Source organism: Idiotropiscis lumnitzeri, chromosome 5 (genome assembly GCF_059441095.1).
Source record: "Idiotropiscis lumnitzeri isolate Australia: NSW breed Sydney's pygmy pipehorse chromosome 5, RoL_Ilum_1.0, whole genome shotgun sequence".
NCBI classification, from domain to species: Eukaryota; Metazoa; Chordata; class Actinopteri; order Syngnathiformes; family Syngnathidae; genus Idiotropiscis; species Idiotropiscis lumnitzeri.
The window spans coordinates 16,545,389-16,569,964 of record NC_142395.1 but is presented as its reverse complement, the minus strand read 5'-3'; the positions used below and the strand labels follow the sequence as shown (position 1 = coordinate 16,569,964).

The following is a 24,576-nucleotide window of genomic DNA, read 5'->3' as shown; positions in this document are numbered from 1 at the left end:
AATGGTGAATTGTCAATCCGGCTCACAGTTTATGGTGTTATTAAGGTTCTGAACGAGCACCGGTACTTAACGTTACAGTCAAAAAGCAATGCCTGATGGACTCTCTCCCTCCTTCCTCCTCATTTGGGTCACCCACAGGAGATCTGTTGTATGAGGCTTCTTCCGGATAATTACAGACAAAAGGATACAGATGTGAAGCACTCTCTGACTTGAGATTCCACTTTGTGACGGCCATTTGAGTCGGACTGGGGGATTGCAGCGAGACGTTGAATGAAACGTCTTTAGTGGCTATGGAGGTCTTAACAGCCCATGATGGACTTTGGATTCTCTAAATGTAGACTTGCGGCACAAGTGTGGAGGTACAATGAAATGTGGAAGTGTACAAATAGATGGTTAGACTACATTTTATGATGTGGCTATCAGAAAAGCCAAGACACACTGCATCCATGACATCCTCTGTTATTTCCTTGTCGCTTGTTGGCAAAATCTTTCCTTGTAATTCCTTGTAGCCAAAGCATTGGAAGTGACAAAGGGAAACTATTCCGCTCAGGCTCGTCTAAACAGAGCCGGCAGTTCACCTTGTGGAACATGTTTGGAAAACACATTTGTCAGATCAGCTGACACCAGTGGATAACCGGGAGACAAAAGACATTCCTGGCGTCGCCCAACTGACTGCCCTGGAAAAGACATGACAAATAAAAGGTGTTGTTGTTCCCTCCCAGAGCCGGTGGAGAAGCCAGACAATGAAAAAGAGGGTGTGTGAGGTTTTCAAGGATGCCTCACGCCATCCAAGTAGGCCTTAATGTGTTTGGATGGAGATTGATAATATGATATTCAGGTGGAACAGGATAAAGATAATGGCTGAAAGCATCACGATAGTTTGCACATGCACTCAATAGCCTGCACACAACTCCTCACGAATATAATATTACGCACGTACAGTTTCCACATATGCACAATGCCGCTGACTATTTTTAGTCGGAAAATTCAAAATGAAAATCCTACCCGGTTTTCGCAAATGCTAGCTTGAGTTAAATATTAGCTTAAGAACACAATTTCTTATTCTTTTGTCTAACAAGTCCACGTGTATTACTGGTAGGATTTTTAATGGGAAGATGCTTGTTTTAAAAGATGGTGGAACCTCAAGTTATGAACTTAATTGGTTCTGTGGGCCCATTTGTAACATGGTGCATTCACAAATCCAATTGACATGATTGGAAATGCAATTCAGCTGTTTTAAAAGAGTTCCTCAATTGAAAAGGAGTATAAATTGGGAATTCTGATTCAAGTGTTGAGTTTGAGTTTGTTTTTTCTTCATATCTAATGCATTGGTTGATTTTGAAAGAGATTTTGGGGGAAAAATAAATCTGTCCCCAAAAATTAAAAAAGTGGGACCGCCTTGTCCTTCAAAAGATTATTTCAGTGCAAATTCCTTTTGGTCATTTTTCAAAAATTTTTTTGATTGCCTTTACTTGTGCTATCACCGGCGAGGACGCTGACAAGCGTGATCCCCCTGTAGTTGGAACGTAACCTTCGGAAAACATTATCATCCTGGTTTTTAATGCAGAGATGCCAGAGGGGAATCAGTTGGTTTTTGACCTTGCCGCTTACGGGAAGAAATTTCTCCATATTGCTCCTTTTTTACCCAATTGTGTGTTACAAAAAACTTGCATGTATTTTACGTTTGTACTCCATATACAAGCCAATTCCATTTTGACATTTTCATACATTGATGATGCGGTGATGAAAATTTATTGTGTTTACTGGCATTAATTATCACATTTTCGTCATGTTTTGATGTTTTGCACAAGTTGGCTGTGTAGCGTCGAGACGCTATCGAAGCCAACGAGGTCGACTGGATGGGCTCCAAGCAGGCCTTGAAGACTAGTTGCGATAAGTCGCACATGAGCATGACTTTTAAGGTTGCCAGCGAGGTCTGCTGTGGCCTTTTGGGAATCTTATATGCCAGTTCTCCTGTCCTTCGCATTCAATTCCAGGGATTGTTCAGTCTGCTTAAGCATGTCAACAAAAAATAAGTGCATTCGTGCGAATGAGTGAGGGAGAATTGAATCAAAGAATAGTCAGCCTCTTATTGTGGAGCAGGAAATCATGTATCACTCTATCTAAGGAAATAGCAGCACTGCATGTACAAAGCCCAATTCCAATGAAGTGATTTAAGCATTTGATGAAATATACAATGTGTGTATTTATTATTTTTGTTGTGTTTTAAGTTTTAAAGTAAACTCCAACTGGGGTGTCATTAAACAGTTTACAGCACATTCTTGCTTGGACAAGTAAAATGGGTGTATTCGGGGTACTTTCATGTGAGGAACTTGCAAACACACTGCAGCGGTCAGCACAATAATCCTTTTCTTCGATTCTAACGATTTTAAGATTATGGGAAGCAAAAATCAAAATCATGATTACAATGATAATATAAACAATATAATAATTCGCAAGACCAGCTAACCTATACAAAAAAGTGAAACTTATAGTCCGGAAAATATGATAGTTGCCCAGCCCTAGTTTTCATGAACTCATATCACACAAAAAACAACTGAAAATGTGTCTTCACTAGAGGTTGGAAGCAAAAGCACATTGAGTCGCCTCTACACGTTTTCATTTTGTGCAACCACAGAACAGAAGGGGAAAGGGACCCTGGAAGCAAAACAAACTTTAAACATACCTCTGACAAGACACTCGAGCCAGTCAGAGCTCATCACAATCAGACGGTGTTTCGCGGATCCCAATCAAAGGCCGCATAATTACAGTGGCCCCGTTGCCACAACCAAACCAGTAATGTTCTCTTTCAGGCATTCCACAGATGGGTGTGACTGTTCAATTAAAGTAGCCATGAATGTCTCTGCTTTACACAGCCGACCCTATCATTACCAGCCCAATCAGCCTCAGTGAACAGGTCGCAGGGGATGTGGACTTGAAATACTGTGACAATACGGATGTTTTTTTTTTTTGTAGATGTAACAACTTGGACAAAGACAAAAATATAGAGCTGCATTGACAACAACTGATGGGTTCCAATAATCACAGTTATTAACGCACACCAGCAGCGAACATCTCTTACCTAAATACACTTGACACTGCCTGCAAAAGCTAAAACATTTTTTCTCCCAGGTCACTTGATAAATAACGCTTTAAAACTTGCAGTAACTGACTAAACTCCTCCCCGGCATAAACAAAAGTACATAAAAAGTGTTATATTTGAGTGAAACCTTTGCCATGGTGGTCAAGAAGTTTGTTTTGTGTTTTTGAACAATATTTGATTATAAAATACTACACGTTTTTAATCACAACTTGAAGACGTAATGACTACAAATCTGTACTCCTTATTGTCGAGTACTCAGACTTAAGTATTTGTACTTGGTCAGAACAAAGTGATGTAGTAGATGAAGTGCATCTTAATGACTAAATCGTATTTTTTATGTAGGACACAGATAATTTGTATTCATTTGATAATTTACTGATATTAGTAAGTTTTTTTATTTAAATTACAATGGCTAACATACTTATGATTCAATACAAGTCAACCTTTGGATGATGTTTTTGCTTTGAGTTGAGAGCGCAAATTTGTGAAGTTTTAGCCTTCAGTCCTTTAGTTTAAGGCTAATGGCAAGAGGCAACAATTACCATCCATGTGGCTGTTATAACCCTCTAAGCAACGGATATTTGAGCACAAACGGAGCAGCAACACCTGTAGATAGATGGTATACAGTGTCATGAAAAAGTATTTTCCCTCATCTCAAATTCTTTTCTGCAATTTCCCTATTTGAATGTTTGAGATCATTAAACAAATTTAAATATCAGACAAAGATGATCACGTAAAAATAAACTTTTTTTAACTACTGATTTTATTTATTACAGCAAAAGAATGGTCTATCTGTCCTTGTGTGAGGAAGTAGGTGTCCTCCTTGTTAAATCACAAATTAACTGTGGCTAATATTTTTTTTTTTTGGGGGGGGGGGGTCTTAATTCATTTTCACTGACCACACCCGCGCCTGATTTTCTCCACACTTGTTCAATTACGACATTCCCGCATATAGAACCTGTCTGACAAAAATGAAGACGGCCAAAAGATCTCAAAAAAGCTGCGAAGAAATGCTACAATCCAGAGAAATTCAAGACAAATGAGAAAATGTATCAGTCTGAAAGTCATTGCTAAAGCGTTAGGACTCCAACGAACCACATTGACAGCCATTATCCACAAATGGAGAAAACATGGAACACTGGTGAACCTTCCCAGGAGTAACCGGCCCACAGAAATTAAACCAAGTGCAAAGCGATGATTCATCCAGAAGGTTAAAAAGGAACTCTGAACAACATATAAAGAACTGCAGGCCTCTCTCAACTCAATTAAGGTCTGTTTTAATGATTTTACAATCAGGAAACACCTGGGCAAAAATGACATACGTGGTAGAGTTCCAAGATGAAAACCGCAACTGAGCAAAGAAAAAGAAGAAGACTTGTAATATATGCTCAGTGACATGTTCAGTGAGGTTCATGACTGGAGAGACACTAACTCCACTAGAGTCAGGATATAAGAATATAACTATTATAAAATTACCCACGTCTGGTATCATCATTGCATGTCTGCTCTTTCTCACAAACCAATCCGTGCCAAAATCGGCAAATAATATGACAACATATGATACATTTTTTGGCGCCAAATACAGTTACTTCGATGCAATTTATCGGAATTGAAGAGAGTGCGAGGATTCAAGATGGCAGCTAGATCAAAGGAGCTCAGCATTGCCACCTGTTGGCAGTGGCAAAGTACTTTTGTGGTCCCACCACGCACTTTCAGTTGCTTTTCTGGCCGATTAGAAAGACTAAAGGTGTCACACACATTCATTAATATATATTTGACTGACTGTTGAAAGTCAGCATGCGCGATAAAACAAGTGTATTATCAATCTCCAAAAATAGAGTGAGGGTAGTACGTCTGTTTCCTTCTTGCCCATGTATTTGAACAAGAAATGTGCAAATGTGGCTATTTTATTCATCTCAATGATGAAATCATTGAGATTATTGTATAAAAAAAAATAAAAAAAAGAAAATCAATATAAAAAAAACAACCCAGATAAGTTTTTGTACGAAGCAGAATATTGCAATGCAGAGTGTGGCGGCACGGTGGACGACTGATTATAACATCCACCACACAAAACAGAGGTTGTGGGTTCAAATCCAGGCTGAGGCCTTCCTGTGCGCCGTTTGCATGTTCTTGCATGTGGTCAACGAACAAATCAAAACTCGTCTCTCAAGGCACCGGTGTATCATTAAACATGTTCATGTTCGCACAAAAGTAAAGAAGTACTTTTTATGGTTAGCATTGTTCCCTTGCTGTATCCAATGTCAACCGAGCTGTGACCTTAAAACCAAGGTACGAACTCAACCGTGATTTTGCAGCGTAGCATTACAGCCCTTACTAGCATTACAAATAACAAGGACAGTGCCAAACAACAAGCCCAAAAGAGCAACACTGACATGCGAATGGCGGTAAATGAAACTAATCGCAGGCTGAGCAACAAGCCGATCCCTCTGTTTTTATGTGTATTCCCAGTGGGCTGAGGTTAAAAATACAAAAAAAAAATTCCTTTCCCGTAAATCCCAGAGGATTTCCTTTGTACTTTAATGATGTGCTTTCATCTCCTCCTGAGATACAAAGCACCGGAAAAAAACACCTATGCTTTTTGGGAGGTGTTTACCCCGCATGCACAGACATGGAGCCCACGTCGTGAGATAGGAACCTGCCGAAAAGTCTATAACGTGAGAAAAGACACCAAGACAAATAGGGGACGTAAACATAGAAGAATGTCGCCCTCACCACAAAATAAAAGAAGGAAAAAAAACTTTCCCAGAGGAGCAAAATCACTTTGAAGCCCCGCTACTTTTTTTTTTTTTTTATATATACTTTTATGAATGAGTCCACATGAAGGAAAACAACACTTGGGCTTTTATGGGGCTGATGAATGGAAAACCTACTCTGGAAATAGAAACGACTGATGCACATTCAGACAAAAGCGCTCAGATAAGAAAACTGGAGCAAACATACACAAGTGCTAACAGACCACCAAATGACGAGGCTAGTATTGGGGGGGCTGTTGGGGTGGGGGGCAGTGCTGATACTGTGCATCTGAACAGTACTAGGTAGTCATAAAATACAGTGATACTACCCACCGATACCAAATAACCAGCCGAACATACTGTACACCTTCTAGGAAGGAGCCATGTCAGACAGAGATTCTTTAATTACACAGATGACAACAACTTCAGGCGACTGCAAATTATGCTCTGCAAAAGGGCTGACTGACTCCGCATGGCCGGCGACCACCATCCGGCAAGCACCATGTTTTGCAAGCATTGGGTTTTGCAAGCCCCGTTGCCTGCTGTGCAACACACTGCTTTAATCCAGCTGAGCCAGCCGCGTTCCTGTCACAAAGTCCGGACTAAAGCAGCTGGCATGAAGTCAAGTAAAGAGAAGGAAACAATGGTGTGATTAAGTATTACTACAGTTTCCCTATTATCGTATCATTTTAGAACTTCTGGTATTCTCAAGAAGCAGTCTCACCTTTTGTTTTTGTCAATTTATTTTTTCGTTAACACACAGAGGCAACATAGAATTTCTTTTCCCACAACACTACGACGATCTTCATCTCTTATCTGCTCTATGCACCCCCCTAGTGTTCAGACTGAGACACCACCTGACTCAACGGAACTTAAATTCATAGAAGACTTAAAACAACCGTGCACGTGCACAAGTCAATAAATTTAGTGACAGGGAACATTAAGGGGAAAATGACAAACAGAAATAAACACAGCTGACATAATAAAAATAAAATTATGAATAAACAATGTTTACTTACTTAATTCTCAAACTTATTGGTTTAATGTTTAATGAGGTAAAAAGGGGCTAATAAACTAACATACTAGGAAACAAATGGACTGACTATTGAAAAAACAAACACATTCACAAATGAAAAAAATTAGCAAACAAGTGAATAGAGTTCTACACTGCATTTGGCAAGATGTCGTGTGCCGTTGTCAAATCCATTCATTGTGGATACGGTGAGGGGTGGAGTTGCTGGGCGGCACAAAGCCAAGCGCCTCCAATAGGAAAGGTCCCGTCGGAGAGGTTTAGTCTTAATTTAGCGGGCGTATTTACAGGTAACGGCATGCATGAAATACCTGCGTTCCCATCGAGCCATTACTCTTTTTATCTGCCGCTTGTCGCCTCCCCTCTCATTAAAAAATGAGCAACGTCAGGACTTTCTTTTGCAATAATGAAAAGGTTAGGTCTAGTTCACGGTGTCATCTAACCAGCGGCAAAATCTCCGTTTTTACTTCCTGGTAGGCTACTACGTCAACGCTTCCAAACATGACCACGCTGGTAACCTGGGCGCCACTGTAATTGTTCTTTCACATCGGGCGAGTGCAGTGTGAAAAGGGCTTAACTCATTCCTAAAACACTAACAATGGACAAAGGAACAAAATAACACAGCGACAACAAACAAAGTAACAAGCAAACTAAGTAACCGAGTAAAAAAATTAACAAGCTAAGTAACGTGGGAACAGAGAAATAATAGGACAAGCAAAGTAACAAATCCACAAACAAGTTTACAAACAAAATGACATGTCACTGCACTAATTCACAAACTCAAAAACAAAACACATTAACTAAAATAAATGTGAACAAACTAAGACGCAAACAAACAAACACAAAGTAACTAATGGACCAACCACCATTATATGGCCCTTGATTGCCCCCAGGCTGACTTTGAAGTTTCAAAGTATGTCGGGCATGAAAAAAAGAATGACATCCGGGTACAAATGGAGGCTTTCATGGTGTCCAATTAGACACAGCACACGAGCAGGTAGCCACCAGACAACTTCAGACTTCACAGCCTCAGAGTAAGCACCAAATTAAAGTTTTCTTTTTTTTTTCTTCCCCATTTGTCTTATTCTTTAGTGCTGGCCCATTTGCCGTGCTAACAGACTCCCTCTGGAGCCCAGCAGACAGTGTCTTCACGGGGTCCTGCTCCACTTCCTATACGCTTGGCCCACTTTGCAGTCGACTGACTAGCAAACAAAAACGCCGTCGCGCCTTGAGAAGTTCATCTGTACACTTGCGCTCCGCTTCTGATGAACAGCAATGGAGACGCAAGCTGCCTGACCGGTTCGATTAGACACCAGGCCCGATCGGGCGTTTTTGTTTTTTTGCCCCTTCCTGACAAAATAATGAAGTGTTCATTATATCCGACCAAAAATCTTCATGTTTGTGGAGAAAGACAACAAAACAACTCTTGCGTGTATGACTCCGTGGTCTGTGACGAGAACGGAATGTAGCCATTCAAAGAAGCGCCACGCATGATGTGCAAGAGCAATGAACAACAACATTGGACACCTGTTTATTTGATTTCAGCGGGTAGCCGTTTGAATTATAAATGCAAATGCATGCAGCGTATGTTCATCAACGGAGATGCATCGACCAATGCACGTGGAACACATGCCGACGTTCTGAAATCTTTTGTGAATGGAAAAACGAAGCATCTGGGGTGCATGACCACAGCAGCCGGTGTACGTAAGATGTGTAAACTATTGAAGAATGAAAAAGAGAAACTTTCAACCAAAATACCGAATACAGTGCCTGTTATGGTGAGAGCATTAAAAAGTTTGACCAGATGAAAGTCTTAAATGCACACACTGAAAAACAGCTCACATCAGCGTATTTTCCTCAGATTTATTAAGATTCATGGCTGTCATCTATAATCGTCAAGATGGCACGTATAAAACACCTGCTCATTATTTTGACTCACAAATGTTCAATAATAATCACTCCACTGATATTGTTTGACTGTTGCAACTCCTTGGCTTCATTCCCCACCAGCCTCCCCTCAGACAAACAGCTTCTCCAATAGACGCAATACGGCGGAAAAAGACAACATTTATCAGGCGCCGTCCTGTTCAACTTGACCTCCTTGTGTCTGGATGATTGTAAGAGGAGGGTGTATTGACAAAATACCACTATAACGCAGCGATATAAACTCTAGCCCAAGTCCAGAAACTACCACCTTGGAGGTCAATTTAGACAGTCCTCCAAAGGTTCCTCAGCTCTATCTGCTACACCTGACACATTTGCATCCTATGCAAACCTGAGTCTGCTCTGCGACTCACATGATCGAAAACATCAACATGCTGAGTCCGCAAGCAAGGCAACTGGTCACCAGGGAAACACTTGCGACAGGCGCACACGCACAGACATACACAGGCAAACACACATCCGCTCTAGCCAACAGCAAAGCAAGTCACTGCGACCGCCGCAGTCATAAAAATGAAATGAAAGGCCATGTTCACATGGAAGGTGACACTGACTAATAAAAACTAGCAGACTAACAAACCAATGTATTCGTGTGGCCTGTCAAACAAACAAATGTACAAACGGACTACTAAACTACAAGAAACTAGTGAACCAATAGACTGATTAACAAGATGAATGATAAGACTACGATAAGCTAATAAATGCGAACAGGCTAGACTAAATGAACTGTACTGTAAATGCTTGAGCGCGCTAGACACAAAAATATCCACGCTCACAACATGTCGGCTGATAGCTAAGAGCAAAGGGATTCATGTAAAAGGCTGCAGTCATAAACTCAAAGGGCCTGTTCACATGGAGGTGTTTCATTAAATGCATTTTACTGCCTTTATATTCCGTGTTGGAGAAGCTGAGAACAATGGTACAACATAGGCATGGGCCGATTAACGGTTTGACGCTTTACCGCGGTTTTAAAAAGTCAAGGCTTTAACAGCCGCTAATACTGGCTGTCACCGTAATGACATCTTCTTTCATGTATAAATATAAGTTAATTGCATCCAATTAACTTCACATTTCTCCTTCTCAGTGGTCAGAGAGAGAAGGGAGCAAGATGAAAGACATACTGCAAACACGAATGCCAGCTCTGTTGACTGTGTGCTATACTAAAAAAATTAATTAAAAAAAATTGTGCCAGCGGGTACTAGTTAGCCCCAGGCACAAGCATCCCAAGAGCCTTTTAAAAAAAAGTAGTGATGGGGCATTGTGACTTGCTTGAAAGTACACCACATCTTCTGTATTAAACGAATTTTGCTTAAAAATAAAATAGATCGGGTAAAAAAAAAAAAATGCTGTTTTTATTTACCAAAATACATTTTGCTTAGTCATTTTAATAAAGTGATGCCGCAATATTTTTACCCACGGTTATCATACCGTCAGAATCTAAAATCGGCCCTTGCCTAGTGCAACGCAATAAAAAAAAGATGACTCACAGCTGCAGCTGCCACTTGTCCGTCTTACCTTTCTGACAGAAGTTGGAGTTCCAGCAGCGGAAGTTGTAGTTGTTGTTGAACATAGTCTTGCGGCACTGCGGGTTGTTCTCCATGATACCCGGGCAGACGTCGCTGCACTCTTTGGACTGCTTGTTTCCGGCAATGAAATTGTTGAACTCGGCGTCCATGATGAGCGACCAGTCTACCGAGTCCAGGTAGCACAGCTCCGGGTTCTTTTCAATTCGGATGGCGCCGCGGGTGATGTTGCGCAGGTTGTACAGGCCAATGTCCTTCAGGCTGGTCATTTCGAAGATGACCAGGGCGTAGTTGTAGAAGAGGTTGCGGCCGCGGATCACGGCCAGGTTGGGAAACAGCGTGCTCAGGCTGTCCAGGCCAGAGACCCGGAACAGTAGCAAGTAGTCAGTGATGACAGTCAGCTTGGGAAAGCTGAGCGAGCGGAAGACTTCTTGGTTGTTGTTCTTGTCGCCGATGAGGAGGATCTGCAAGTATCCCTCCACCACTGTGCAGTTCTCCAGACGCCGGAATTCGCTGATGTCGTTGCCGATGTCGATGCTTGGGCCGCATACTGTAGGTGGAGATATTTTAAAAAGAACATAAATTTACAGTGGACTTGGTTTTGATGCCTTACGCTTCATTTGGACACATATAAATGTGGCATTAATGCGTGGACTACTCAGTTTGGAATCAGGTCTTCTTTAAAAATAAATAAATAAATAGAAATTGGATACGACAATCAAAATATCGATAAAACAAAAAGATCAGTAAGACCAGACATAGCAGTTTGTTGAACACACAAACATCCAGACTGGCCAAAAAAACTAAACTAAACGAAACAAACAGACAAGTGAACGGACTAACAAATTAACGAACAAATGTGCAGACTGTCAAAGGAACCAGCCAACAAACCTTTGAAAAGAGTATCAACTGCTGTGCAAGTTAACTAACGGATGAACAAACTAATTTATAAACCAACAGATTAAAAAAATTGGGAGGTGCAAAAGAATAATTGATTAATCCTCAACTAATCGATTACACTGATCAACGGCAAATTTTAATCAGAGATGGCTGTTTATGTCCCAAAACATATTTTGGACACTTAATTCAAAAATGTCTCAAAAGGTTTTTGGGATAATCTATGATGAGATGATCGAACAAGAATCAGGTAGTATACATGTTGCCTTACAGCCTAGTAAATGCCATTTCGCCCAAATAATTAAAACATATTTTGAAAAAGGGTTTTGATTGCACTCTGTCTTATTTTATTTATTTACATTCTTCAAAATATAGATGACTTAACGTAACCCAAACAAAACAATGAAGTTCATTCCTGAACTGCAGCACTATTTATAATGCCAGTCTTATCCAATACATTTCCCAAATATTGACAGTACACTTGGCCCGTGGACTTGTTGACAGAACATGTTTGCCAGGGTGACAAAATAAATACTACGGTCAGGTTCAATTGAAACGCTGGCTTGAAAAGTGCGGCCCTGCCTTGAGCTTATTGTTTCTCGTTAGCGTCCACCTACAAACACGCTGTTCTGTTGATTTACTGAGTCGGCTCGTTGAGATGTCAACAAGGCGCCACATTAAAAGAAACACCAGATCAAACCACCCATGGAACAAATGGGGATTTAAAAAAAAAAAAAATCTGGATTTCGCAACTTTGTTATTCACGTAACAGAAGTCTCTTAATCAGAAAGGCTTTTGGTAGACATGCGACTCGCAAAAAACATGCGAATAATTGACAAAATCCAATATGCTTGCATTCGGTACAGACATTTTGTTCAATTGCTGAGTTGTATTGTACCACAATTTATCAAATCCAGGAGTGGGTAATAAATTTTCCAAAGGCAACAAAAGAGGAACTGGCAGAGTGGATGAGGACCATCCCAACATGCTAACCACATATTTTTGACGCAATTATATAACACACTAAATTGTACCATTTTAATCTAATTTGTTGTTAGAATTATAAACATGTTACAATTATAAGCAGTCTTTAAAATGACATTATTACATATATTAAAAGGGAGAGGTTGTAATTCCCCCCTCCGGCAAAATCAAAGGCACAAGATGGGGCAGAAGACGGATGACTTATTCACAAATCATATTCGTCATGAACTCCTGTCATAATGACTCGAAAAATACAGTATGCCAATGATGATGTTTTTTTTTTTATGGGGGTGGGGGTGGAGGGGCTGCAAACTCCTCCTTTACATTCAACAACCAACAGTCACAAAAACATGTCTGATGGGTGCATATTTTTTTTTCTTTATTTTATGAGCACTAACCACTAACTCATCTTGGTTCGGCCTCACACAAATTATGAACAGGGAACATTCTCCTCTTCCCTCCACCATGCAGGAAATGAGAATGATGCGAACACCAGGAACAGCTTTGGCTTTTTAAAGAGGGAAAAAAAGAGAACGGTCGCAGGAGCAGTTTCAAAAGTTGCTAAATATAGTAACAGAGTCAGTACGTTCGCAAACCTGAAGACACAAGTCGTTCTTGCTTGGTTGTACTGGCGACACATGCACATCAAAACAAGTGAAACACTTTCAAAATAAAAGTAAAATTAATTTTGACTTCCCACAGACCTTAGTTCGCCAAAGTTTGATCTAATTGCCGAGTTATTTCTGTCAAAATGTCCGATCACAGAGCTGCTTTCAACCAAGACTCGCCCAATCACTGAGCTGCCTTCAACCATTATTTTCAAATCGTTGAGAAGCCTTCAAACAAAAGTTGCCCAATCACTGAGCTGCTCTTTTACCAAGTTTCTCTCAATCACTACACTTTGCCTCAATTTCTTCAAGACATTTCACATCAACGATCCTTATTATAAAGTCCATTTTATGTTTAATATATCATTATGCCCATCACTAACGTTGCAGGTAGGTTGACTATCTACAAATGTGTAACGCAGTAGAAGACAAGTCAGGACCTTCATTCAAACGTCATGACAACAGACAGTTGTTTTTTACCCTCTCGAGTATCATGATTCTATCAGGACCGAAGAGTGTGGTTGGTTCAAAGTCAACAAAAAAGCTGTGTACGGACACGTTCCTGCTTTGAGTCTTTGAATCATCGACGCCCTCATAAATTGCCACGGCGTGATGGTGGCGGCGGCGGCGATGACGGATGGAGCGTTTCTTCTTCGACTCCCACCTGCATGCGTCGGCATGAACACGGGCGAAGGCCCACAGAAACACGGCAACGACAATGTGGATTTTTGGCTAAAAAACTTGAGGCTGGTGAGTCATGGATAACTTCTCTTTGTTATACTAAATCTGATGGTTAAACCCATGCTGATACTATCTCATCTTTGTGCATCTCACATAAACAAGTGAAAAATAACAGCGCCCCAGTTGAGGATAAATATGGCAGATATTACAAGATGAACCGGTGCCAGGAAAGCATGATATTCTGTTCTAATAACATGCTGGATTTTCCACAGGAACACAAAACATTCTCTCTCGACCAGAGGCGGGAACACACGTTTTTACGTCTCCATCTAAAAAGAACAACACAAAGCCTTCCTGCTGGCAGCCCAACCTATTTCTGAGCTCCTTGACACGCTTTCGCAAATTATAATACTGGAAAAGATCCATGCGGTGCTTTGATAATCATTTACAGCCGGAACAAATGTTTGCTTTTGTCACAAAAGAAGTGGCCTCATAGATGGATGCTGTTTTTCTATCCTTAAAGGCAAATATGCGGTCTAGCCTACATCCCATTCATAGTATTTACTAAATTTGGTTTTCATGACACTAACAAGTGTGAAAAGAACATATGTAACCCTCTAGCACAAAACCAACGGAACTTGCATGGTCATGTTGTGAGCTTGGACCCCAAAAGGCGTTGACTGTGTGAAAATTATCTATCTATATTGTTAGTGAGCTTCAGAACGTTAGCACATGGCACTGCATCCCGCTATATTTGTTGGCATTTTACAAAGTGTTGCACTTATTGGTCTAATGGAACATGTATTCATAGTCACATCTTTTTGTTGTGGAGCATTCAGTAGACAGCACAAGTAGTTAGCATGTCTGCCTCACAGTTCTGCGGTTTGTGGTTTGACTCTCGGCTCCGGCCTTCCTGTGTGGAGTTTGCATGTTCTCTCTGTGCTAACAAGTCCCCCCCCTCCCCCTCCCCCTCCCGAGTACTCCAGCTTCCCGCCACATTCCAAAACCTTGTATGATAGGTTCATTGAAGGCTCTAAATTGTCCTTTGGTGTGAATGTGGGAATGAGCAATTGTCTAAATAAGCCTTCCAACTGACTGACAACCGGTCCAGGGTTTTCCCCCAAAGTTTGCTATGGCAGGCTCAATCTCACCATTAGGCAATCTTAATGAGAATAAGCAGTACAGTACACGAGGTGACGAAACTAGGTAAGACATAACTACATTAAAGGTTTTCTTTTAATCTTTGTAGCCAAAAGGTACAATCCTGATGGAATAATGCCTTGTAGAAACCAAAACCAAGTTGCCATGGCTACCATTCTTCTACTTCCGTACTTCCAATGGAAGTTGCTTTCGTCTTTAGAAGAGGTGGAAGAAGAAGACAGAAAAAAGGAGAACGGTAGTCACGGCAACTTGGTTTCGGTTTCCACAACAATGATTTACAATGTGCACTCCCTTTCTGTTCAAGTTATTTGACCACTGTCCTGAAGTTGAAGCACAAAAACACCTTTTGTAGCACTAAAACGATGCAGACAAACTGACCTCCTTCAACCCCTGAGCAGGCGAGTGACTCCAATGTGAAAAAAAGCGAGCTGACGCCAGGCCTGGTGACTCACAGCGGAGCTGGTGCCCTGCTCAAAATGTTCTTAATGTGTATGCTCTTTGTTTGCATTTGCTCTTTAATTGGAACCAACTGGCTTTGCACGAACGACCACGGCCAAGGGCGGGAGGCTTCTTTTTTTTCTGCTTCAAACAGAAGCCGCTGAGAGTTTGGGTCTTCTTCTTAGTGTGCTATTAAAAAACAAATGAAAAAAATTAAGGCCAGCTAGTGTGCTCGAATGGCAGCTATGTCTTTCTCCATGATGTACTTGTCAGCGCACATTGTCAACATCCCGCATACCTGTTTAAAGAACACTCGCACCCGGACGTGTGTGAAAAGGCGCCATGTTATGTCACAGCAGTCCGACTTTCATGGGAAGCACTCCCAATTGAGCTTGATGGTGCAGAAAACGCTCTGGAGATTTAAGGACCATAACAAGGGATCATCCTGACTCTCAAGACAAACCAAACCTCCAGAAAGAGGACATGAGCTCATAGATTACCTCACTTGGCGCTGAAAACATCTCACCTGTTCATTAAGCTGAGGGACAGTTAGTTACACCCCGATATGGGCGCAGCTTCCTTTTATCAGCTCTGATATGATCACAACGTCCTCCTATGTCCAATTATGGTCATGACGTCCCACTGCTCGTTTATGATTCCGACTTCCGCCATCACTACTGTTATGGTCACCATTTCCAACAAACCCCCTTTCGTCTAACAGTGTTACGCCACGCCACGTTACATCACCGTGATCCGTATTTCATGGGAACAACTCCCAGTCGTGTTAAATGGGGGTGAAAACACTCGAGGGTTTTCGGCGGCAGGCAGGTGTCACGGCCTGATCGCTGCTCTTCAGTCCCGTCCAGCTGAGTACACAAACTTATCTGGTCAGCCTTCATCACATATTTACTCCTGATAACCTGGACTGTCCGTGGCCAATCGAGAGGAAATCCACTAAGGAAGCACTCGAACAACAAATCATTTGATGATAAGAACCCCCACTAAGCCCACTACATCCAACCCTTTGAAGATGTGCTTTTCAACAGTATTGAAAACAGGTCCAAAATGTCCAAGACATGTTTTCATTAAAATACCCAAAGAATGGACAATATAGCACACGCAAGACCCATTTTAGGGACTCTTGCAGAAATTAGCTTGTTTTGAGGGGTGGCTCCATCCTATGCCACTGAGCCATTGCTCACCCGGCTCACTCGACAGATGGTATATGCCAACCGCCAAAAGGAAGTAGAAGGGAAAAAAATGAAAGCAGGGGAATAAGAGAAGTTATGGCAACAAATGTCTGACGTATAGCTTGTTTAGCATGCGGCTTCCTTATGTCACAACAAGGATTTCCAGTACCAAAAGGCACAATACTCAATGAGGTTTCTACCTATATCCACAATACGACGCAGGATATTAGTTAGCCATTAGAAACTAAAAAGAAAAACGTGACTACAGTTAGAAGCGAAGGTTTCGCCCTCCCGGAACCTGTTTGCTGACGTCAACAAGTGGTGCGTTCGGAAATTCCCCTCTGAATTTACAAGGGCCTGCTTAAAGGCCCATTTGGGGAAAGAGGCAACTTAGAAATGATTTGAATTTACACCTTGTTGCAGGTCAGGCATTTATACAAACATATCACATCATTTCATAAAACATGCATTTCAAGCTTGGAATATTTACCATTGCACCAACAATTTTGAATGAAATGCCTTAAATGTTATCGAAGTGCTAGACTTTGAACTGTCATGTTTTCAGTATATAACTCATGCTTTCAGAACACCTAACCAGAACTCATTTCATCCAGCATCAAAGGATAGAATTAAGTTACTGTGAAGTAAGGACAAATTGAAAGCAGAAAGGCTCTCATGGTGTCTCAAGGTGAGCGTTTTAGTGTCGTGACTGTCTGAGTGGACCGCCAGTAGTCAAGTGTCACTTCTGTTAGCGGTTTTATTTTGCAAGGTTTCTACTCCATGTTTTTGTTTCCATTCCCGCTTGCTTGATGGGCCTTCTCAGAGCCAATTTTTGTAGTTTACATTTCATTTGATTTTATACTTCACTGTTTAAAGAGTATTTTATTGTTGACAAGTTAAGCTCTGCCAACACTTGCATAGCTAAGACAGTTAAAATGTGCCTCTAGCATTCAGAAATGTTTTATGGTGTCAAAATGAATCATTCTAGATATAATTGATCCCTATGGCTCACTGTAAAGCCGGAATGTTTGAAAAACTTATAGCCACACAAAGAAGCTTCAGCCAGAGATTTAGACTCATTGGCGCAAGGATAAAACGCAAGATAGCGACAACAGGGGGAGAAGCATCGGGCTTGTCCTGTGACGACGAGGGCTAGTGGCAAAAGGCCGTAATGCACCGTTTCACAGGCTCCTCACTCTTTCCGATCAACAGAACTCAGTCTGTTTTGCGTGTGAATGTACTTTGGCTTGTTCTATTTTAAAACCCCCATACCCCGGTTCAACCCCGCCAGCCTGCCCCTCCCCAAAGTGCCACTGAGAGCGTGATGAGGCCCCGGTTCACAGTATGGATGGTAATGTGCAACACATGCAGAATTTCCTTCTGTATCAAAACGAGCCCCTTGTAATTGATTAGATCCTAATTCATCACAGCCGACTCTTGCTCCTTACTGGTCTGTGTGTAAGACAACAAGGTGGCAAAGGAGGGAGGGGGCTGTGTAACAGGGGTATAGCAAGAAGTTGCGACCATAAAAGCCCGCGGGAAGACCAGAGGGAAGTGGCGGTCAAGGTTATTAAAGTTGACGAAAGCTAACAAAATAAGACTAAAATGTAAAGAATATTTTTGTTAATGAATTAATTTTTAAAAAAATACATCTTACATTTAACTAACTAAAACCAACAATTCTAAAGGTTTTTGATTTTCATTTAATATCATGCATGAGTTTTGAAGGTTCATTTTAAATGTATTTAATTTTGTACTACCGTACATCCGCACAAAAGGAAGCTCCAACAGTTTTGAGAATTGTAGTTTACTTTATTAGACAATACTTAATGAATTTTTTTTTTTTGTCTGGCTCACGACAAAGACTCTATATATATATAAAAAAAAAACACTAAAATGAAGAAAAACTAAACTAAAATTGATCATTATGGGGGGAAATTAATATTAAAAAAAAAAAACTTGCTTTCAAAACTATCTGAATTAAAAAAAACTAAAGTCACAAGAAACTAAAAACTAGATATAATGAAAACTATTACGACACTGGTGGCGACCTTAACGGGAGAAAGTGGAAAGTGGCGACCATAAAAGGGGGGGATAGCAAGACTTTGTGACCATAAAAGGTGGTGATCATAACAAGGGGAATATCAGGAAGTCGCAATCATAACAGGTGGTGTGGAGGGAAAGTGCAACCACAATAGGTGGGATAGCAGGAAGTGCCAACCATAGCGGGGGGATAGGGGAAAGTCGAAACTAACGTGTGAGGTCTAAAACCGACGCGGCAATGTATTGAAAGCACTTGCTGCAGTTGCGTTCATGTCATCACATGTATGACGTGATTACTTTTTTGTTGACATTTCAAATACATCCAATGAATTTCTCGAATGAATTTCACTCCAGTAAAAGACGATTCGATACTGTTTATATATTTCAAAGTGGAACGATTCAATTTGATGCGCATGAATTTGTTTAATTCAAAAAACGATCTTCCAATTCAAAACGTTTTTTGATTCACACCTATTTTTAATGATACCTTTCAGGAGAAAACTGCCATCATTATAATTCAAATCACATTCATTTTCATTTGAAGGAAAGTGACAAAAACTTATTTTAGCGGGTTAGAAAAGTTATGATCCCTATTTTTCATTAACAGTCGCAAAATGTAAAACCGGTGTCAGTTTTGGTTTGAATGTTGTTTACAGCGTGTTGTTCCCACTTAAAGGTAAACCGAATTAAGAGCAAAGTGTTTCAATCCGCTACCTGTTCATTTCAAGACTTGTTTTTTTTTTTTTTTTGGTTGGTCTGCTGTGGCGCTGCGCTTACGGATACCTTCCACGTTTTTGCGGATGCCGTTACACCACACAGTGAGTCAGAATCAACAGCGTGGTTTTCATCCGCAGCCTGACTGACTTTCTCCATTGAGTCACTGGCCGGTCCGCTCGCTTCAAACGTCGCAGGGCATGCGTATGGGAAGCCATACGAGTCGTCACAGATTCTTTTCATTTCCCATCATTTCCTTCCCCAAATTGAGGGTCCCTAAACGGGTCACCACCATTCAACTTTTATTGGGTCGCACATTGACAGAGAGTGTTTTTTTTTTTATTTGCTTTTACATCCTAATATAAAAGGTGGTTTACTTATTTTTACATTTGTCCTAGACTGACTTGGGAACTGATTTTTTTCATATCCAATGGTGGGGATTCCCTCAATTTTGGGTACCTGATAAGGGTTCAGAGACACCTTTTATCAAGTCACTGATTATGCGTTTATCAGTTTCAATCGTTTCCCAAAATTTGGGGTCGAAAAATGTGTTGCAGGTCTTTTATGTTTTTATTTTTGCATTTATGTATTTATTTTTTTAAATCAGTCCTAGGTCTTAATATGGACCTTATTAATCACATTTCTGACATGCAAGCAATTCAAATTGAAATTTAGGGTTCCCAAATTAAGTTACTGGTCACGTTCTTGCTGGTCACTTTGTGTTTTATTTATTTTACGTCTGAATATCGTTAATGGATAAAAGGATGATTCACATATGTACGCCATTTGCACAGGTAAAAAGTTAATACTTTGTCTATAATTAATTTCTCATTTTTCACGAGCATTTAATAACTTTAAAAACCTTTTTTAAAATGACGGCTGGCTGCCACGTTCATTAAATACACCACTAGCTAACTGTCATGTGTGTCAACTTTGGACTAGACTGCACAATGGTATAACACACACACAGCTATGACGAATGGAATGCATGTTCAAGTGTTAATGCTGAAAGCATGAAGCCATATAGTTTCCAGCCAATACTATGAAATAAGTCTACCAAGGGAGATCCCACTTTGGATGTGAAAGATGCAGATGCCGGATGGTCTTTTGAGTGAACAACATACACTTCGGAGAATAAGGAATTGCAGCAGACTTGCTTAGATGCGAGCTACACACACACACATGGACAATGCTGGAATTTACACAGTGCCCTACCTTGCACGCATGATGTGCAGAACTGCTTTGGTTCGGAGTATCAGCCTCTTAATTTACATGCGTGAACGCCGCTCGCATTATGGACATAATGAAAAACACGCCGTCATCTTTGCTGGAGGTGGCAGAGCTTTGAGAGGTGGAACTAAGCTCATCTCCCACCTCATTTTCATTAAAATTACTCAGCACGGCATTGGTTTTTAATGTCACCTGCGTGGCGTGTCCCATCTCTAACTTTAATCGACTCCTCTTTGCCAAAATGCTCACTGCACATGTGCACGTGTGTGCCTGTCCTTGTGCACACAGGGGGCTCAACAAAAATTTTTTTAAAAGAAGTGCTAATAAACATTCAATATATGTTTTCCATGAAAAACAAGGGCAAGGGGGAGTAGGTGTTTTTTATTGCGGAGGAGAGAAAAAAAATCACAATAGGAAAAACATTTTAAACAAAAAGAAAAAAAATAATCTGCAAACATTTTAATCCACGGGTGCTGAACTGCGGTGATGCAGGATCGAGTACAGTTTTACGTTATAATATCACTAATCACCACTAGATGCCAGACAGCTCCAGCTGTTGTGAAATGCGCAATATAAATAAAGTTGCATTGTATTGTATGTCTCCTTTGTCCTTACACTGAGTCTGATACTGTTTTAAACGACAATATGAGCAGGCCTAATATATTTTTTTGCTGATTTGGAATGATATGGTACACAAACATAGTAACTTAATAATATTAAAATTTTGAGTGAGTCGATTTTTGGGGAAGAAAATTCCCAAATGTGTTCACTTAATGTTGATGTCTTGTTCTGCCCTTCAACTGTGGTTGACTGTAGATTTAAGTTGTAATATCACCAACTACAACTAGATAGCAGACAAGTCTTAGTTGCACTTAAACTGAATCTTATACGGCCCTATGGTACAATGTGAGTAGGCCTAATATTTTTGGCTGATTTGCAATAATATGCAATACAAACATAGTACCTAAATAATATTAACATTTTGAATGAGTTGTTTGTTGCGGAGAAAAAAAATACAAAATGAGTTCTTTGCCCATAATGTTTTTTTGTTGAGCAGTTATGAGTCATCCTTGAATTGTATTTCTTATGCAAGAGAACTCTTGCGCTGAAAAAAATACAGTATGTGGTTATTTTGTTGTTTGCTTCAAACCCTTTGTTGTTCAGCTAGGACAGTGGATCTTTTCCATATGTATTGAAAATTGAACTGTATTGCAAAAGAATGAAATATATTAAGAGGATGTATTTCGCACGAATTATGTTCTTTGTTTTTTCTTTTAAAAAAAAAGTGTTTTTGGCATACAAATGTACACTAGCGCTGATGAAAAATCCCCAACTTCCTATAATATTATTTGTATAATTTTTTGAATAAGGGGTGCGCCCAGGTCTTCAGTGTCCCCACTGTTCATCAAAAATAAGATGTGGGTTAACAAGAATGTAGTCAAGTTAGTTCAGTCATTTCTATTTCCTATTAGTTCCTATAGCTGAGGTTTCCCCAACTTTAGAGACCCCAACAAGGGTTGAAGGTCACTTAAAAGTAAAACATCGACTGTTAACTTCTTCCGGAAAACTGTATTTTATAATGACAAAAATGAGCACGCAATTGGTTATTAAAGTGCGGCACCCTGTATTGACACCATTATTCACTTATACGAATGACAAGACATGAAATGACATCATTGTTAAGTTTAGCATTGAAAAAACGTGACTGTTTGGGATAAAACCACAACAGTCGCCAGTGCACTGCTGTAACGTGGAGTGGAGCGAAGAATGACGTTTTTAAAATCAGATTCTTTTTTGTTGTTGTTCGTTATTAGATATCTATGATGCCCATGTGTTGAAGTAAAAAATAAAGAGATTGGACTTACTCTCTGTTGCAGCGGGCCGGAGTGAGGACAACACGGCCAGCATCAGACCCCAAAACAAGGTCAAGCGGCTCCTTTCCATTCGAGCCCTCATTCCCGGGGACGTAAATCCTCCACCGAAAACCTGCAAATAAATACGCCCGTCGAGTCGGTGTAAGGGGGTGAAGGAGGAGGGGGGGCGTCCGTCCGTCCGTGGAAAACAAAACACTCCGGGTTATTTCTGGGCGACGTGTGAGGGGGAGAAGTGAAGCCTTTAAAATCTTCAGCCAGCGCCTTTTAGCCGTTAGCCGGCTAATGGAGCTAATGGGCTAGCAGCCACGAGCTAGGTCGCGGAATCCCGCTCAAAAAAAAAAAATCAGCGTTTCAACACTCGCCCCAGTGTAAATCCGTTAAGGAGCCGCTTAAGCGCCGGTAAAAGGCACAGCGCGTAGGTGAGGGCGGCGAGGCGGATACGGCTAAACGGGGAGCGGCGGGGATTCCTGTGTAAGCCGCATCTTCACGCTCCATGTCGTGGTGGTGTGGGGGGCGAACGCATAACGTCCCGCTGCTGGTGGAGGTGGTATCATCCGGAGTCAAATATTGCCTTGAAAACTCGGATTACATATCCCCCCTCATAAAAGAAAACGTTCGGTGGCGTGAAGGAGGCGAGTTTGTCTGGAGAGAAAAAAATCAGCAGAGTAGCGTGTGTGTTTTTTTTATTTAGGAGACCGCAGTCTCCCTCTCCTCCTTCCTCCTCCCCCTCCTCCTTCAGCCGCTCATTATGCACGGACTCACCGCGTTGTTGTTGTGGTTGCAATTCATCCTCTCGTGCAACTACGACGTAAGGCCGCATCCACTATATGCGCTAAAAATGTACTTTGATGCCACCTCGGATTTGGGAGCGTATATATAACGGCCCTCCGTCGGTAGACTGCAGGTTATAGACCGTCGCCAGACGATCTTAAACGCGGCGCAGGTACGCGGAGCTTCGCCTTTGCCTCGCTTCAGTCTGCAGTCTGCCTGTAAACACAAGCGCTACTCAAAAAGATCGTGTATTTCAATGATGAGCGATCACTGCAAACAAATTATTACTTAAACAAGGTGTCTCAAATATTTTCGGCCCAGGGACTTTTTGCTAAGTGCTAATAACTAGATTAATAACAGGCGCCTGAAACTAAGTGGCCACGTTGTTTCAAGTCTATCAGAAAATCAGCTCAAACTACCGCTCCCCATCACCGAAAAATCAAGAAAGAGTGATTGCCTTTCTGTCTTACTCGATCTTTGCTCTTCACGCTAGTCTACGGAGCGGTGCGATGGAAATCCGGGGCGCTGATCCAGGAGGAGCAGGCTTGTTTTGCAGCTCTCTCCCTTAAGCACACGCATACGTACGCACGCACACACACGGACACGCAAACACACGCGCGCACACGACACACTGTTAGTCAAATTATAGACATTACAAGTCGTAAATGCGGGTTTCGTCAACCGCAACAACAAATACGATTTTCAGTGTGGGAATCTTGGGAGTAATGCCACATTTGCGTGCATTTTCTACATGTCAACAACATGTGTGCAGAAGAGAGAACATGTGATTCTATGGCTGCTGTAGGAAAACAACACTAATAAGTAGGATAACATACAAAGTTAAAGTATACCGGGGCGGGAATGGGACTCATTTATCAGACCTGGGTTTTCTTGCCTCTGACCAGTGTACTTAGTTCACATTCTACGTTTAATGAAGATATACAATTTTAGCCTTAGTGTATCAGTCTAAAATAGCTTTCAGTCTAAAATAGCTTTTGATTCCCTCTAACGATATTTATGTTGTATGTGATCAAAAATAAAAAAAAATACAATTGATTGTGCTTAAAATATCATGATCAGTGTTTATTTGAACAACTATGAAAACGTAAGACTGCTTTATTTGTATTGCACATTTCATACACAAGACAACTCAATGCGGTTCGAACAAGCAAAGACAACACTAAAAGTATTGAATAACTCAATGGCTAACGACATTCAGAAGCAGAGGAAAAACGATCGCACACTGACAACACATTAGCAGAAGTCTTTAAATATATTTAAAAGTGTAGCAAAATGTAAAAATGGTTTTCAAAAATTTGTAGAAGTCAGTACTGTGAAATTGATTTTAGAAATATTTAAAAAACAAAACAAAATCTTAATCAACGAGGTATGGGAATACACAACAGCAAAGGTTTTACCATGGATTTAAAATAATTTACATTTTGGGCTGACTTCACTTCTGTTGGTAACTTATTCTATTTGTGTGAACATAATATACGTGTTGTGTGCGTGATGTAAATTTGGAGGCAATTCATTTAAAATAAGCAGCACTTCTACGCAACCAATCATATAGTGCCCATATAGGTCCCCTAAAAAAAGAAGAGAGTTCATTACTGGACAGTATTAGCGGTT

The 24,576-nt window shown here is 40.8% G+C and overlaps 1 protein-coding gene across 2 annotated transcripts in view; it reads right to left on the bottom strand.

The window, feature by feature from the left end:
* The window catches only part of LOC148337067 (insulin-like growth factor 1 receptor), a 47,711-nt gene extending 24,387 nt beyond the window's left edge, over positions 1-23,324 (bottom strand). Inside the window, exons 1-2 of one of the 2 annotated variants that reach the window (XM_088295316.1) lie at positions 22,165-23,324; positions 10,346-10,903 (exon numbers count right to left, since the gene is read on the bottom strand). In XM_088295316.1, the coding sequence (XP_088151442.1) occupies positions 10,346-10,903; positions 22,165-22,255 (649 nt within the window). In that variant the 5' untranslated portion in view covers positions 22,256-23,324. The remainder of the gene's footprint in view (positions 1-10,345; positions 10,904-22,164) is intronic. The other variant, XM_088295315.1, reaches the window with a different exon arrangement.
* Between the last annotated feature and the right edge of the window lie 1,252 nt (positions 23,325-24,576).